General features: G+C 44.1%; 1 protein-coding gene across 4 annotated transcripts in view; it reads left to right on the plus strand.

The window, feature by feature from the left end:
* Positions 1-18,691, plus strand: part of LOC134343793 (NACHT, LRR and PYD domains-containing protein 3-like) — a 120,029-nt gene extending 101,338 nt beyond the window's left edge. For 3 of the 4 annotated variants that reach the window (XM_063042528.1, XM_063042530.1, XM_063042531.1), the window contains 4 exons: positions 12,418-14,155; positions 16,439-16,525; positions 16,666-16,833; positions 16,997-18,691. In XM_063042528.1, coding sequence (XP_062898598.1) covers positions 12,418-14,155; positions 16,439-16,525; positions 16,666-16,833; positions 16,997-17,084 — 2,081 coding nt within the window. In that variant the 3' untranslated portion in view covers positions 17,085-18,691. The remainder of the gene's footprint in view (positions 1-12,417; positions 14,156-16,438; positions 16,526-16,665; positions 16,834-16,996) is intronic. The other variant, XM_063042529.1, reaches the window with a different exon arrangement.
* The last annotated feature ends 290 nt before the right edge of the window (positions 18,692-18,981 follow it).

The raw sequence follows: 18,981 nt of genomic DNA on the forward strand, positions 1-18,981 counted from the left end.
ACAATCTTCCTGCATCTAGCCTGTCCAATCCCTTTAGGATTTTATACGTTTCAATCAGATCCCCCCTCAATCTTCTGAATTCCAACGAGTACAAGCCTAGTTCATCCAGTCTTTCTTCATATGCAAGTCCTGCCATCCCAGGAATCAATCTGGTGAACCTTCTTTGTACTCCCTCTCTGGCAAGGATGTCTTTCCTCAGATTAAGGGACCAAAACTGCACACAATATTCCAGGTGTGGTCTCACCAAGGCCTGGTACAACTGCAGTAGTACCTCCCTGCTCCTGTACTCGAATCCTCTTGCTATAAATGCCAGCATACCATTCGCCTTTTTCACTGCCTGCTGTACCTGCTTGCCCACTTTCAATGACTGGTGTATAATGACACCCAGGTCTTGTTGCACCTCCCCTTTTCCTAATCGGCCACCATTCAGATAATAATCTGTTTTCCTATTTTTGCCACCAAAGTGGATAACTTCACATTTATCCACATTAAATTGCATCTGCCATGAATTTGCCAACTCACCCAACCTATCCAAGTCACCCTGCATCCTCTTAGCATTCTCCTCACAGCTAACATTGCCGCCCAGCTTCGTGTCATCCGCAAACTTGGAGATGCTGCATTTAATTCCTTCGTCTTAAGTCCTTAATATATATTGTAAACAACTGGGATCCCAGCGCTGAGCCTTGCAGTACCCCACTAGTCACTGCCTGCCATTCTGAAAAGGTCCCGTTTATTCCCACTCTTTGGTTCCTGTCTGCCAACCAATTCTCTATCCACATCAATACCTTACCCCCAATACCGTGTGCTTTAAGTTTGCACACTAATCTCCCGTGTGGGACCTTGTCAAAAGCCTTTTGAAAATCCAAATATACCACATCCACTGGTTCTCCCCTATCCACTCTACTAGTTACATCCTCAAAAAATTCTATGAAATTTGTCAGACATGATTTTCCTTTCACAAATCCATGCTGACTTTGTCCGATGATTTCACCGCTTTCCAAATGTGCTGTTATCACATTTTTGATAACTGACTCCAGCAGTTTCCCCACCACCGACGTTAGGCTAACCGGTCTATAAGTCGCCGGTTTCTCTCTCCCTCCTTTTTTAAAAAGTGGGGTTACATTAGCCACCCTCCAATCCTCATGAACTAGTCCAGAATCTAACGAGTTTTGAACAATTATCACTAATGCATTCACTATTTCTTGGGCTACTTCCTTAAGCACTCTGGGATGCAGACCATCTGAACCTGGGGATTTATCTGCCTTTAATCCCTTCAATTTACCTAACACCACTTCCCTACTAACATGTTATGAGCTGGAATGTTATGATGAGGTTGTATAAGGCATTGGTGAGGCCGAATCTGGAGTATTGTGTTCAGTTTTGGTCACCAAGTTGCAGGAAGGATATAAATAAGGTTGAAAGAGTGCAGAGAGGTTTACAAGGATGTTGCCGGGACTTGAGAAACTCAGTTACAGAGAAAGGTGGAATAGGTTGGGACTTTATTCCCTGGTGCGTAGAAGAATGAGGGGAGATTTGATAGAGGTATATAAAATTATGATGGGTATAGATAGAGTGAATGCAAGCAGGCTTTTTCCACTGAGGCAAGGGGAGAAAAAAACCAGAGGACATGGGTTTAGGGTGAGGGGGGAAAAGTTTAAAGGGAACATTGGAGGGGGCTTCTTCACACAGAGAGTGGTGGGAGTATGGAATGAGCTGCCAGACGAGGTGGTTAATGCGGGTTCTTTTTTAACATTTAAGAATAAATTGGACAGATACATGGATGGGAGGTGTATGGAGGGATATGGTCCGTGTGCAGGTTAGTGGGACTAGGCAGAAAATGGTTCGGCACAGCCAAGAAGGGCCAAAGGGCCTGTTTCTGTGCTGTAGTTTCTATGGTTTCTATGGTTTGTTTCTAATATCATGCTGCTAAATCCAAGCCTTGAATTTTTCTGGCAGCCCTGACCTATCAACAGCCGTCAACCATTACTGCAGCTCTTCTGCGGCTGCTTTGATGGACGCGGATGCTTGACTAATATTTTCTTCAATGGATGCTGGTAAACGCCTTGACTAGGGTTTTCACCGGCTTCTCAGATAGGCTTAGAAATTGGGCGCCTCACAGGTTAAAGCTGAATTTGTCAACTCCCTTTCCTGTATGAAGTAATGAATCTTGATTTGTTAGGATTGATGGTCATACTTACCCAAGCGTGAGCTTCTCCAGACCCTGGAGGATCTGTCTGCATCCTGGCACTGACCTTGTTCTTACAGTCAGGTCTGGTGCCCGTGAGTGCACTCTCAGATGATTGATGGACACCAGACCCGACTTCGTGACTCGGGACTCTGCCCTGTACTTCTGATGACTTGGGCAACGTGGTCGTCGCCAGGGGGAAGAGTACTACAGACACTGTACATCCTGTTACGATCACCTTCTCAAGACGATGCCAATCAGTTGTGACTGTCCCAGAGCTGACTCACAGACTGCAATTACTGTAGTAGTTCAGAAAGAGTTCCCTGTCCTGAATAGGACATGGTCGTGCTTGATGGAGACTTTAACCATCTCATGCGGTGTTGAATTACATGCATTTGTAAATACAGTCAGAGGACGGAGAGATCTCCCTTACCTTCTCGTACCACTTTGATCAATTGAGTGATCACGCCTAGATTCTCTGGGCACCAAGAAACCTATGCTAAACCTGCCCTTTTGCGATGTTGTGATTTTTCAGGAGATACTGCGTTCGGCATTGGGCAACGACACTGAAAAATACCTCCCTTCAATGCTGAACAGTAACATGACTCGAAACTGCTCAATGCCCTTGGTGTTCTCCTCCTCGGAAATTGAGTTACCTTCCACAAATCTCCATCGGTAGGCCATTCTCAGAATACTACAAATATGATCTGACCTGTGTTTTATAAAGCTTCAAAATTACATCCTTGTTATTTTATTGTCTTCCTGAAATGAATACTAAAATTACACATGCCTTCCTTACCACCGACAAAATCTACAAATCAACATTTAGGAAATCCTTCACGAGGACCACAGAGTAATTTTTCAGCTCTGATTTCTGAATTTGGTCCCCGTTTAGAAAATCGTCTACCCCTTCATTCCTTTTCACAAAGTGCATGACCATACAATTTCCTAAACTGTATTCCATCTGCCAGTTTTGTGTTGCCCATTCTCCAAATCTATCTGAGTACTCCTACAAACTTTGACACAAAGGCATCATTTTGGAGGGCGAATTTTCAGCCTAAATTAATTTTTGTGAAGCTGCAACATAACTACCCAGCTTTTGAACTAAGATCCTGCGCTAATAAATACAAGCAAGCGACGTGGCTTCCTTGTCACCGTACCAGCCCTTGAATCCATTTTTTGGGGAAATATGAGCTTTGACCCCAAGATCTCTCTGCTCCTTAACACTGTTAATGGTCTTGCCTTTAACAGTGCACTGTATGTTTATGTTCTAAGTTTCAACACTTCACATTTGACCAATTTAAACAACGCCATTTCTGCAACTAATCTACACTGCACTGTTTCCTTTAGTAGTCTTCTACACTCTCCACAATATCACTAATCTTTGCAAACTCCAATCAACATTTTATTTTGGGTAATTTATAAATAAAAATAAATCTGGATATGGAAAATCCCAGTGCGTATTTCTGCGGAACAGCACTTGTCAAAGAACTGCAGCCAGACTAAGTCTCATTAACATCTGTCTTCTATGGGGAAGACAATTATAATTCCAAAAGGCCAATTTGCCACAGTTCACAAGCATGTTGATTTTCGGTAGGATTGTCAAACGCCCTGCTTAAAGTTTGGATGACGCTAATTGCCGTGTGTAAAGCCTCCCTGCTTACTTCTTGTGCACCTCAAACATTCTCTCTTCTCCAACTCGCATTGAGCAGCAGATGCAAAGGCCTAAATGTATGTACTGCCACCATAACTGACAACTTTAAGTCTATATTTCCAAGACTATTGAATTGTCACCCACTTTATTAACATCGGCTCATAATAATAATAAATATAATAATAAGGTAAATCATATCTCCTACCTAAAGGTGGTAGTAGTACCTAGAGGAGAAATCACAAATAGTCCATCAAAATATCGTCCTATTAACTGTTTACCAACTATATATAAAATTGTAACATCATGTATTTCCCAATTAATCACGATTCACTTAGATAAACTCAATATACTTGTTGAAGAGATGAAATGATGCCGTAAGCGTATGAAAGGATGTAAAGAACATTTGGTATTGATTCTGTAATTCTATATCAATCCCTATAGAAAAGCAGAACTCTTTCATGTTGTTATATTGTTTTCTTGACCACCATAAAGCATTTATTTCTGCTCACATTCATGGTTAAAAGAAGGTATATTATTATAGAATACATACATATAAGCTACACCCACTTCTTATGAAATTCCTGCAACATCTGATGAAGCATTGACGTACAATAAGCACCCGATCTATAAACAACAAAAATACAGCATTATCAAAATAAACAGAGAATTCTCAGGGTGATTCTCTAAGCACACTATCGTCCTTTTGCAGCTTTAATCCCGCTCTCCAATTTACTGAATCACATCAGTAAAATACCAAGCTAATTATACCTTGACACACCTTCTATACGTGGATGATTTTGACGTATATACTCCGTCATCAGTAAAGCTAAATCAAACAGATATCAACATCAAAAAGATATCAGCATCAACTTTGGACGAGATCAGTGCAGAGTATTCAACAGATTCTGAGGCGCCATTAAGGCGGTGACACATGCGAGCAGCTTGATGGAGATGATCGAATATTCCGGCTATAGACTGCTACCGTTGCAATATACAGCTAATGATAAGGACAACACAGTAAGTAAAATTGTTTTAAGGTGATTAAAAAAATTTTATCACTACTGAAAGCCTCAAAATTTCGGATAGCAGTCTCCAGTCGCGGAATATAGGATGCCATGCTGGATTTAATGTCTGGTTAAGGCTTCAAACTTCCACTACCGACTATTCTGCTGGTATGAATAGTACCGACTATGTCTGATAAAGGAAATCGAAGCTCTGAGCAAAACTGCTGTACCAGAGGGACATTCGGGTACATCGTTGCTGTTGTTTTTTTTTTAATTACACGGAGACTTGGATTTCTGGCTTGGGGTCATCAATACATTTCGTTGGCTTCACATTCGTCTCAACGAGCCGATCTGCTGAGTATTCAAAAGCAGAGGTGGAGGACTGCGCTTCATTATTAACTCCCTGCGGTGGACAAACGTGGCGGTTTTACCTCACTCTTGCTCATCCGATCTGAAACAGCAAGTGATCGAGCGTCGTCCATATTATCTGTCTGGCTGTTTTCAGCCATCATCTTGGTAGCAGTGTATATCTCACCTCTGGCCTGTGTCAAACCGGCTCTAGATGAGCTGATTTACGTAATCAACAGGAATGAAACAGCATACCCTAATGCCTTCCCTATCATTTTGGAGGATTTTAACCAGGCCGACTTTAAAAAGTTTCCGAACAATTATCACCAACATATCACCTGTGGAAACAGAGGAGCAAAGACACTGGAACATAGTTATAAAAAAACATAGAAACATAGAAAATACGTGCAGGAGTAGGCCATTCAGCCCTTCAAGCCTGCACCGCTATTCAGTATGACCATGGCTGATCATCCAACTCACAACCCTGTACCTGCCTTCTCTCCATACCCTATGATCCCTTTAGGCACAAGGGCCATATCTAACTCCCTGTTAAATATAGCCAATGAACTAGCCTCAACTGTTTCCAGTGGCAGAGAATTCCACAGATTCACCACTCTCTGTGTGAAGAAGTTTTTCCTCATCTCGGTACTAAAAGGCTTCCCCTTTATCTTTGAACTGTGACCCCTCGTTCTGGACTTCCCCAACATTGGGAACAATCTTCCTGCATCTAGCCTGTCTAATCCCTTTAGAATTTTATATGTTTCAATATGATCCCCCCTCAATCTTCTAAATTCCAGCGAGTATAAGCCTAGTCGATCCAGTCTTTGTTCATATGAAAGTCCTGCCATCCCAGGAATCAATCTGGTGAACCTTCTTTGTACTCCCTCTATGGCAAAAATGTCCTTCCTCAGATTAGGGGACCAAAACTGCACACAATACTCCAGGTGGGGTCTCACCAAGGCCTTGTACAACTGCAGTAGAAACTCCCTGCTCCTGTACTCGAATCCTCTTGCTATGAATGTCAGCATACCATTCACCTTTTTCACTGCCTGCTGCACCTGCATGCCCACTTTCAATGACTAGTGTACAATGACACTCAGGTCTCGTTGCACCTCCCCTTTTCCTAACTGGCCACCATTCAGATAATAATCTGTTTTCCTGTTCTTGCCACCAAAGTGGATAACCTCACATTTGTCCACATTAAATTGCATCTGCCATGAATTTTCCCACTCACCTAACCTCTCCAAGTCAACCTGCATCCTCTTAGCATCCTCCTCACAGCTAACACTGCCGCCCAGCTTCGTGTCATCCGCAAACTTGGAGATTCTGCATTTAATTCCCTCGTCTAAGTCCTTAATATATATTGTAAACAACTGGGGTCCCAGCACTGAGCCTTGCGGTACCCCACTAGTCACTGCCTACCATTCTGAAAAGGTCCCGTTTATTCCCACTCTTTGGTTCCTGTCTGCCAACCAATTCTCTATCCACATCAATACCATACTCCCAATACTGTGTGCTTTAAGTTTGCACACTAATCTCCAGTGTGGGAACTTGTCAAAAGTCTTTTGAAAATCCAAATATACCACATCCACTGGTTCTCCCCTATCCACTCTACTAGTTACATCCTCAAAAAATTCTATGAGATTCGTCAGACATGATTTTCCTTTCACAAATCCATGCTGACTTTGGTGATTTCACTGCTTTCCAAATGTGCTGTTATCGCATCTTTGATAACTGACTCTAGCATTTTCCCCACCACCGATGTTAGGCTAACCGGTCTATAATTCCCCGGTTTCTCTCTCCCTCCTTTTTTAAAAAGTGGGGTTACATTAGCCACCCTTTAATCCTCAGGAATTAGTCCGGACTCTAAAGAGTTTTGAAAAATTATCACTAATGCATCCACTCTTTCTTGTAGCACTCACATACAGTAGCTCCAACCCCATACGCAAGCTTGCTGATGAGATCGCTGTTCTGGGCTGTATCAAAGATTAATCACAATACAGGCGAGAGATTGAAAATTGTCCAGAATGTTGTAATAATAACATTCTCCCACTCGATGTCAATAAGACCAAGGAATTGATTGCAGACCCCAAAAGATTAAACTGAAGTTCCATGCGGCAGTTCTCGCCCGTGGCTCAGAGATGGAGAGGGGTTCGTGGGTGTCTCTATCTCAGAGGACCTGTCCTGGGCACGTCATATAAATATATTTCTGAGGAAAGCACAACATCGCCTGCGCTTCTTCACGAGCCTGTGGAGATTCAGCACGTCATCGAATACCTTGGCAATCTTCTATCGATGCGTGATTTAAAGTGTATTGACTGGCTGCATTGCGATCATCTGTTCTTACCGTAATTTACAGTTTTATTACTATGCATTGGAAAATGCCGCTGCTGCAGAACAATAAACTTCACGAAGAACACCCTGTCTGACGGAAGCCCTGCCCAATTAACCCCTGCGTGATTGAATGTGTTTTTACTGGATGCATTACTGTAATTTACAGTTTTATTGCTATATACTGCAATGTGGCGCTGCTGCAGAACAATAAACTTCACGAAGAACACCCTGTCTGACGGAAGCCCTGCCGAGTTGTCCTCTGCGTGATTGACAGTATATTGACTGGCTGCTTTCCGTAGAAATGCAGCATTCATCATTAAGTATTCTCACTACCCAGAACATGCACTTTTCTCACTGCTGCTATCAGGATTCGTACCAGTAGGTCCAACAACAGTTACTACCCCTCAACAATTATGCTCTTGAAGAAAAGTTCACACATTTCAGTGCTCTTTTATTTTGCTATGTAATGTTTGTTATTTATTGCTATTATTTACTATCTGCATTTATACAGTTTGTTTAAACTTCACGGTTTCGGATTGTTACAGTTTACACATCCTGTTTGCAGTTATTGTTCTATAGATTTGCTAAGCATGACCGGAGAAAAGGAATCTGAGAGTCTTATGTGGTAACCTGTCTGAACCCTGATAATAACTTTAACTTTGTGTTTGATCCTGATTCAGTTTTGGGTCAGAGCTCTACAAGGTATACTACGACAGATACAATATTACAGATAGGAGAATTCACAATAAGCCGCCAGGATAAATAACCAAGAATAGTCTGAAACGAGAAACTGGTGTGTTTGCTTGTGCCTGTAGCTGCTGAAATACCTCATGAAGCACCAGCGTATGAGAATCACACCGCATATTAGCAACTAAAACAGAGCATCAGCAGCTAGTGAGAAAAACGGAGGCAATTATCAGGTCGAATCTCGAAACGCAGTAGCGTTTTGTGCATCTTAAAATCCGGTCTTTAGTTTATTGAATTGAATGAAAATCGGCTATCAAATCCGGAATCACTAAATATATCTTGGAATGTGTTCATTCGTGGGCAATTGAAATTTTACACTCCTTCAGCAGTTAAGCCAAAGCAATTAATTCAAATATTAGAAATATTTTCAAAAGATATAAACATGAATATTAAACATAAAGAAAGGTTCACTAGAGCTTGTAAAACATAATTGGTAAAGGTGCTGAGGAAGAGGATTTCTTGGAATGTATGCGGGATGGTTTTTTGAACCAACATGTCGAGGAACCAACTAGAGAGCAGGCTATTCTAGACTGGGTTTTGAGCAATGAGGAAGGGTTAATTAGCGATCTTGTCGTGAGAGGCCCCTTGGGAAAGAGTGACCATAATATGGTGGAATTCTTCATTAAGATGGAGAGTGAGATAGTTAATTCAGAAACAAACGTTCTGAACTTAAAGAGGGGTAACTTTGAAGGTATGAGACGTGAATTAGCTAAGATAGACTGGCAAATGACACTTAAAGGATTGACGGTGGATATGCAATGGCAAGCATTTAAAGGTTGCATGGATGAACTGCAACAATTGTTCATCCCAGTTTGGCAAAAGAATAAATCAAGGAAGGTAGTGCACCCGTGGCTGACAAGAGAAATTAGGGATAGTATCAATTCCAAAGAAGAAGCATACAAATTAGCCAGAGAAAGTGGCTCACCTGAGGACTGGGAGAAATTCAGAGTTCAGCAGAGGAGGACAAAGGGCTTAATTAGGAAGGGGAAAAAAGATTATGAGAGAAAACTGTCAGGGAACATAAAAACGGACTGTAAAAGCTTTTATAGATATGTGAAAAGGAAAAGACTGGTAAAGACAAATGTAGGTCCCCTGAAGACAAGAAACAGGTGAATTGATTATGGGGAGCAAGGACATGGCAGACCAATTGAATAGTTACTTTGGTTCTGTCTTCACTAAGGAGGACATAAATAATCTTCCAGAAATAGTAAGGGACAGAGGGTCCAGTGGGATGGAGGAACTAAGCGAAATACATGTCAGTAGGGAAGTGGTGTTAGGTAAATTGAAGGGATTGAAGGCAGATAAATCCCCACTAATGTAATGGCTAATGTAGCCCCACTTTTTAAAAAAGGAGGGAGAGAGAAACCGGGGAATTATAGACCGGTTAGCCTAACGTCGGTGGTGGGGAAACTGCTGGAATCAGTTATCAAGGATGTGATAACAGCACATTTGGAAAGCGGTGAAATCATCGGACAAAGTCAGCATGGATTGGTGAAAGGAAAATCATGTCTGACGAATCTCATAGAATTTTTTGAGGATGTAACTAGTAGAGTGGATAGGGGAGAACCAGTGGATGTGGTATATTTGGATTTTCAAAAGGCATTTGACAAGGTCCCACACAGGAGATTAGTGTGCAAACTTAAAGCACACGGTATTGGGGGTAAGGTATTGGTGTGGGTGGCGAATTGGTTAGCAGACAGGAAGCAAAGAGTGGGAATAAACGGGACCTTTTCAGAATGGCAGGCGGTGACTAGTGGGGTACCGCAAGGCTCAGTGCTGGGACCCCAGTTGTTTACAATATATATTAATGACTTGGATGAGGGAATTAAATGCAGCATCTCCAAGTTTGCGGATGACACGAAACTGGGTGGCAGTGTTAGCAGTGAGGAGGTTGCTAAGAGGATGCAGGGTGACTTGGATAGGTTGGGTGAGTGGGCAAATTCATGGCAGATGCAATTTAATGTGGATAAGTGTGAAGTTATCCACTTTGGTGGCAAAAATAGGAAAACAGATTATTATCTGAATGGTGGCCGATTAGGAAAAGTGGAGGTGCAACGAGACCTGGGTGTCATTATATACCAGTCATTGAAAGTGGGCATGCAGGTACAGCAGGCGGTGAAAAAGGCGAATGGTATGCTGGCATTTATAGCGAGAGGATTCGAGTACAGGAGCAGGGAGGTACTACTGCAGTTGTACAAGGCCTTGGTGAGACCACACCTGGAGTATTGTGTGCAGTTTTGGTCCCCTAATCTGAGGAAAGACATCTTTGCCATAGAGGGAGTACAAAGAAGGTTCACCAGATTGATTCCTGGGATGGCGGGACTTTCATATGAAGAACGACTGGATGAATTGGGCTTGTACTCGTTGGAATTTAGAAGATTGAGGGGGGATCTGATTGAAACGTATAAGATCCTAAAGGGATTGGACAGGCTAGATGCAGGAAGATTGTTCCCGTTGTTGGGGAAGTCCAGAACGAGGGGTCACAGTTTGAGGATAGAGGGGAAGCCTTTTAGGACCGAGATTGGGAAAAACTTCTTCACACAGAGAGTGGTGAATCTGTGGAATTCTCTGCCACAGGAAACTGTTAAGGCCAGTTCATTGGCTATATTTAAGAGGGAGTTAGATATGGCCCTTGTGGCTACGGGGGTCAGGGGGTATGGAGGGAAGGCTGGGGCGGGGTTCTGAGTTGGATGATCAGCCATGATCATAATAAATGGCGGTGCAGGCTCGAAGGGCCGAATGGCCTACTCCTGCACCTATTTTCTATGTTTCTATAATACAGAGCAGGATGTTACAATACAAGCGTCGGATGAATGTGGAACATATATGTACATGGGTTATCAACAATCACAGAAAATATTCCATAGGCGATAAAGGGAAGTGATTCGAGAGAATTTACTTCAAGACTTAAGAATTTCGGCCAAACAGCTCAATAGTTAAAATGCAATAAAAGCAATATATATTCTCGCTATACCCACATTAACATATTCTTTTGTTATCATATCTGTTCTGAAACAGATATGGGAAATACCCAAAGAAAAAACAAGAACTGAAGTGACAAACACTATGTACACTTGAACGCACTTAGATTAACTCTACCAAAGACAGCAGGGAGAAGTGGAACAACAGATATAAAACTTACACAAACGCCAGATAAAACTTCTGAGGACATAATTTCATCAGGGAATTTGGGATTCGGCACTCCATACACGCATATGCAATTCGGTACTGCAGCTTGAGGTTTTGAATTTTACTGTTTCAGGGAATTCTTCAAAAAAAAAGCTGGATTTATACATTATTGTGAACGCTGTTTCCCTGAACTATTCTTCTCTGCGTTTACTTGTACTATCTCAATGTATTGATGTGAGGGCCTAGTCAATATGGATAGCGGACAAAAAATATTTTTTATTGTACCTCGGTACGTCAGACGATGATAAACCAATTTACCGAATTTATTGTCAATAAATCACAGCCCCACTCCCCAGTTGCCAGCCTTCTCTCCCACAAACACGACTTACATCACTGATACACGTGTGGACTCTCCCATTCACGATGATACCCCTCCATCTTTCCATCCTTCCTCCATCCCTACAATTAAATTCTACCAATTATATGACTTGTCCTTCCTTGGGTTATCGATCCGAAACCTTCATGATGCTCTCCACAGACGCTGCCCGACTTGAGTACTTCACACATATTCTGCTCCTCTTTTCATGCACCGGGCGATGGACATCTGAGAGTCTCAAGTGTGCAGCTTTTGCCAAAATACACAGTGTGTGTCTTGCTCTGTTTCCACACCAGATCAAAAATAGCATAATCTGCTAATGATGTAAGCAATGCTTAAAAAATAGTGACGTGTTGCTGCAAATGAAAACGTCCACAGCAGTGAAGGCGGGATTGCAATTGGATATCAGGGGAATGTTTACATTCACAAGTAATTAGTACAGGAATATAAGGATTTGATATTTTCTGGGACATCCATTGCTGTTATTTGAGGTGTCCCTGAATAGAATGTCATTTTCTGACCTAATATACATGGAATTATTTCGTGCAATCTCAAACATTGAACGTTGAAATGCAGTTATAAGGTTCTTTGTCAGTTGAGCTATTTAACATTTTGACAATGTTCTCTGTTCCCATGGAAGATGTTCAACGGAAACATAGAGAGATTCTGCGGGCACAAAATGAAATATTGAGAGTTAACACGATCCTGACGAGGAAGAAGTTGAAGATTTTCCAGCTGGTTGATCGATACGCTGAGCTCACGGTCATTTCTCCTGTTCGAGATCGGAGACTGGTGGACATTGAGTTGTTGGCAAGAGGCGGAGACCACGAGGAATGGAGAGGGGGACATCTCCGCAGAGAGTTAGAGAAAATACGGGCTGATCAGTTATTCCAGAGCAGCTTTTCCCGGAGTAAATCGCAATCTGGGAGTTCGGCAGCAGTGGCCGGAGTCGCAGGAATCGGGAAAACAACAATGGTACAAAAAATTGTTTATGACTGGGCCAAGGGGAAAATATACCAGCAATTCCAATTTGTCTTCAGTTTCAAATTCCGTGATTTAAACTCCATTAACTGTAGAATAAACCTGAGGGAACTGATTCTGGATCAGTATCCTTACTTTGGGAAAATCCTGAGAGAGGTCTGGAAAAATCCAGAAGGACTGCTGTTTATATTTGATGGTTTGGATGAATTCAAACACAGGACCGATTTTGCCGACAGTCGAAGATACACAGAACGTCAGCACCAATGTCCAGATCCCGAATCGTACTGTGAAGTGTCCGACATTGTGTACAGTTTAATCCAGCACAAGCTGCTCCCAGGGTGTTCAGTGCTGCTGACCACCCGTCCCAGTGCGTTACATTTATTGGAAAAGGCGGAGATCGGTATCTGGGCTGAAATCACGGGATTTGTTGGTGAGGAAAGGAACAGATATTTCATGCGGCATTTGGAAGATCAGAGGGTGGCATCAGCTGCTTTCAAACACGTGGAGGAGAACGAGATCCTGTACACCATGAGCTACAACCCCTCCTGCTGTGGTATCCTAGCTCTGGCACTGGGTCCCTTCTTCACACGAAGAGTCATAGACAAGCATCGAATTCCCAAGACCTTCACCCAGCTATATTCCTACTATATTTACAACATCCTGAAAAAGTACATTGGTGAGATTCAAAAACCCTGCGATGTGTTACTCAGGGTTGGTCAGATGGCCTTCACAGCAGTGTCTAAGAGGAAGACTGTGTTTAGAGATGGAGATTTGATCACCAATAATCTGCTGCCTTCCCAATTCCTCTCAGGATTCCTCATGGAGCTTTTTGAGAGAGAGGATTCTGCCGGGAGCACGGTGTACACATTCCCACATATCGGCATCCAAGAGTTTATGGCTGCACTCGCACAGTTCCTGAATCCATATCCCGGGGATATTCTGAAATTCCTCACGAAAGCCCACAGCACTACAGATGGGCGATTTGAGGTATTTCTCCGTTTTGTTGCTGGTCTCTCCTCCCCAATGACAACTCGAGGCCTGGTGGAGTTTCTGGGTGGATTTCCTCATCAAACAACTTGCCGGGTGATTGCCTGGATGAAGGAGGAGGTGAAACGCCAGAGTGGAAGCACTGGGAGTGAAACTGGCGAAAGAAGCCGGCCGAACACGTTGCACTATCTGTTTGAGTGTCAGCATCCTGGACTGGCTCAGGCCACACTGGGATCTGAGCAAAGGTTTTCTCTCAGTGGAATGCGGCTAACCCTGATTGACTGCACGGTCTTGTCTCATCTTATTGGTATGTGTGATACAGTAAAACACCTGGACCTCACTCGCTGCCGCATTCAGCGTGAAGGAATCCAGCGTCTGGGACCCAGGCTGCACAAGTGTCAGATACTGAGGTAACTTGATTTATCTCTCACTCTGATCAGTGAAGCTGCCCCATTGTTTGTTTCCATGCAGAGGAATCTGGATATAACTATAGTAAGTCCGATCGTGCAGAATTGTGACAAATGACCGGGGGAGCGGTCTGTAATTCCCCAAAGATAGAAGGGTTCTGTGGTTCCTTGTGAAGCGTGTCAGAGACTTGATCTGATCAGTGAACAACGGCTATTGGTTTAATGGAAATAAATCGCTGGAATGACCGCATTTCTCGCTGCCTGTGACACGTCCATAAACAATGTTCCTTCTCACTTTTACTGACACTGGCTGTCGCAGCTGGTCCAGAGCTTCTTGCCTTCATCGCGATGAGGGGCAAGAGAGGGTCAACGGACTTCCCCAGTGAGAGGGAGAGATCACCTTTGTGAGATTGTCGTCCACTTGCCCTTCTCCATCACTCTATCTGTGTGAATTTGCTCAATACTTGATACCCAGCCCACATGTGCGTTATCTCCTCTTCCGAATGTACGCCTGAATTCAGGCCTTAACATACGTCTGATCTAATTCCGTATCCCTTTTTCTGGTGCGATCATATTTCCTCATCTCTGTCCTCCTGTAGAAAATCTATTACTCCGTCCCGCTTTCTCCTGTGGGATCTGACTTTCCCATCCCTGCTGCCTGTAAGAAAATCTCTTCCTCATCCACCTTCCCTGTGTGGGATCCTTCTTCATCATCCCGCCTTCTATCGGGTCTCTCTTCCCCATCCCCCTTCCTAGTGTGGGTCTTTCTTGTCCATCCCACTTCCACCTGTGAGATCCCTTCTCCCCATCCACCTCTTCCTGTTGGGCCGCTCTTCCCTATCTCGGGTTGGATCTCCCGTCCTATTCCTTTTCCTCCAGTAGTGATCTATTCACCATCTACTTTGCTACTGTGCGCATCTCTTCCCAATCCTACTTCCTCCTGTGAGTTGTCTCTTCGCCATATCCTTCCTCGTGTGAGAAGTCTGTTCCAAATCCCCCTTCCTCCCCTTAGATCTCTCTTCCTTACCTGCCTCCTCCTGTTAGATCTCTCTTCCCCAGCCCCCTCCTTCTGTGAGATATCTCTTTCCCATGCCCCTATGCATCGTCCTCCGCCACGCTGCCTTCATCCGGTGGGTCCATCTTACCCATCAACTTCCCTCTGTCGAATCTCACTTTTACATCGCCATTGATCATGTCGGATCCCGCTTTCCCATGCCCCTTTTTTCTGTGGGATCTCCCCACCAGACTTCTTCTTGTAAGATCTCTCTTTCCCTTCTACATTCCTCCTGTGGGAACTCTCATCCCCAGCCCCATTCCTCCTTTGGGATCTCTCTTCCCCATCCCGCTTTGTCCTGTGGGATCTCTCTTCCCTCTCACACTTCCTTGTATAACGTCACTCATCCCCATGGTCTCTATCCTCCTGTGGGGCCTCTCATCCCCATCTTCCTTCCAGCTGCGGGATCTCTTTTCCCATACTACTTCCTCGTGTCTGATCTCTGTTCCAGTTCCTCCTTCCTCCTGCGGGGAACCCCCTTCCTCATGTTGCATCTTTCTTCCCCGTCCACCTTCCTCTTGTTGGAGGTCTCTTCCCCAGCGTCCATCTTCCTGCGTAATTTCTCTTCCATACTGCCAAAATTTAGTAGAAACTCTGTTCCCCAATCCCCTTCCACCTGTAGGAACTTTTTCTCCATACCCATTCCTTGTGTGAGACTGTTCCTTCCTCAGTCTTCTGGTTGGGATCTCACTTTTCTCTCCCCATGTTCCCTGTGGGACCTCTGTTCTGCATCTTCTTTTTCACCTGCAGGATGTTTCTTTCCCAGCCCCCTTCCTTGTGTGTGACCTTTCATCCACTTTCCCTTTCCACATGTCCGATCTCTCTGCCCCATTCCTATTCATCATGTTGGACCTACAGCCCCATCCCTTTCCTCCTGTGGGGATCTCCCTTCTTATTTAGTTTCTCCTGTTGGGATTCTCTTTTGCCATTACTCGTGGATATTGCCTCACCCTTCACCCCTGACCCTTCTGACCCTCCCAATTCAGGGGGATAGGAAGAGAGTTGCCACAGGGTGAAGGATATGCGGTAGAGCAATCCGATATTAGCATCTGGGGAATTTACAGGTTTAGACTCACTAATACTCTGGAGCTGGTCAGTGAGGGACATTGATGGTGAGTGAACTAATCAGTGATATTCTGATGGATTTGACTTTGGAAGTACCCGAGTGATGAAATTCTCTTATGCCCGCGGTTTCAATCACTTAGTTCATCAATTTGCCTGATTATACTTAGACTTGGGGAGAATACACTGAGAGATCCAGGAGTGAAACTGTTGTCTACGGCTTTGAGGAACCCGGAGTGTAAAATACAAAAATTGTGGTAAGTACCAGACTCCGGGAGACTGTGTTTCAGACACTGAACACGAATGTGATTAGTACTTGTGTTACGAATAAACACCGGGGATTTTTGCAGTTTCCTGTCTCTCGGTGTCCTTCACCCTCACTGTCTCTCATCTCCAGGCTCTACAATGTCGGTCTCAGAGATTCCGGTGCCGAAGAACTCGTCTCCGCTCTCAGTACAATCCCATCACTGAATGGGATGAACTTGAGTTTCAACAGGCTCACAGACCGATCTGTCCCCGCTCTCCGAAGTCTCATACTGACGCTCCCGAGACTGGAATGGATCGGGTGAGTGTTTATGTTAATGTTCAATGTGATAAAATATCAATGGAATCGCGGGGTTTCTGCCGATATTTGACTGTGAGTGTTGTTGAAGCATTAACCTAGTTCCCCGTTAATGACATTGTTGTGTAATCTGTTTATTTCCTCTTTATTGTTCCATTTGTTTCAGGCTTTGGAGAAATCAGTTCAGTGAGACAGGGAAGAAGGAACTGATGTCTCTGCAGGATCCCAGACCCGGACTGAGAGTGACCACGTGAAAAACCAAATGTGTCAAAATCACCGCCCGCAGGATGGGGACATTTTGGCTGATCTCATACTCCCCCAGCCCTTTAACGACCATCTATTCGTTTAATGACGACCCTCCAGTTTTAATTTCCTCAATCTCGTCTCTTGGTTTTAACTGGAGGTGGGTGAGGATGTGCTGGACAATTACACAAACAGGAAGAGCTTGGGTCGATGCACCAGGGCACCGGGCTGGAAATATCCTGGAGGGAATTACTTTGCTCACTTTGGTGAGGACAGTATATTCTGTAGTCTTTTACATTGACAAGTACCTCGGGTGAGACCCTGGATCTGCAGTGTCCTCGGAGACTGCACTCAAGCTGAAACTTCCTGTCTTGATGTTGAACCTGAATCTGATTAGAGGAGAAACAATGACTAAAGTTACTGCTGACCTGTGCACCCCGTGTAATGCAGCGGTGCTCCAGAGATCCTTACACTGGCGTAGCAGCGTCTCTTCCAGACTGAGGGTCTCTTCCCCCTCAACACCCACGCTCTTTCGTGCCGCTTCCTCGCTCGACCAACACCCCTTCTGCGTTCTGTCCTTGCTCGAACCTCTGTGTTCCACTCGTTCCCATTCCCACCTCTACTACCTCCCACAACTCATCCCCTCCCCCTCTCATGCTCTCCTCGTTCCGGCAGCCGTGCGCACTTCTCGCTTACCGCTCCGGGTTTGTCCCATTCTAGCAGACGAGTGGACCCCTGCCCTCCTTGCCTTCGCCCGCAGCTCTCTCCTCGCTCCTCCGAGCGCTGTATTGTTCCCGGTCCCCTCGCACTGTCCTTGCACCAGTCCCTGCCATGTAATCTCCACCGACATTCTCCGACTTCTCTCCTCCCCCCACTACTCGCTCCAGGCCTGAACCCATCCCGATCCTTCATTTACCTTGCTCCACTGATCTCAGTGTGGTTTACGATCTTTTCCCAGTCCCTCACCTCCACCACCCGGCTCGCGTCGCTTCTCCTTGTAAGTACACGCACTTCATCCCAAGACACTATAATTTCTGACATTGCACTATATTTGTCCGCAATGGAAACTGACGGAAATGCATTTAATATAATCACGTATTTCTTTAATTCCTCCTCCCCAACCACCGACAATCCAAACACCAGCGTCATTTTATCCGCGGTGCAATAGCCGCTCCCGCCTCCCTTTGCTCTTTATATGTCAGAAAATAGTTTGCATATTATCTTTTATATTGCTCGCTAGGTTTCCTTCATATTTCATCATTTCTCACGGAATGACTTTTTAAAATTATCTTCCATTGGTGTTTAAAACTTTCGATTCCTCGAACCTCCCATGAAGTTTTGCCCTATCTTCTGTTTTTATATTGTCCGGGATCTCCCTTGTCATTCCTAATTGCCTAATACTCCCTTTTGAATAAGACTACATCTTTGCGATATATCTGAGCTGTACCCTCTGAAATGCTCCAGAGAACCCTAGCTACTGCTGTTCCACCGTTATTACGACATGTGTCTCTTCCCAATTAACGTCGACAGTTCATCTATCATACATCTGTAATTCACTTCGTTCTGCATCACCGATACATTGGAATTTATTATGTCCCTCCCAAAATAAAGGATGCATTCTGCCATAGATTGATCACTTCCTGCTCTTCATTATCATTATGTGCCATGTCGTATAAAGTGGGCCATCATGGTCTTTCACCATTATTATTCTTGGCATTGCTTTTACTGCAGAAGTGCTTTGCCATTACATTCTTCTGGGCAGTATCTTTACAAGACGGGTGACAGTAGCCATCATCAATACTCTTCAGAGATTATCAGCCTGGTGTCAATAGTTGCATATCCAGGACTTTTAATATGCACCAGCTGCTCAAGTGACAACCCACTTACAGTTCCAATGGCTTCATGTAA

Source organism: Mobula hypostoma, chromosome 3, assembly GCF_963921235.1.
Source record: "Mobula hypostoma chromosome 3, sMobHyp1.1, whole genome shotgun sequence".
NCBI lineage: Eukaryota > Metazoa > Chordata > Chondrichthyes > Myliobatiformes > Myliobatidae > Mobula > Mobula hypostoma.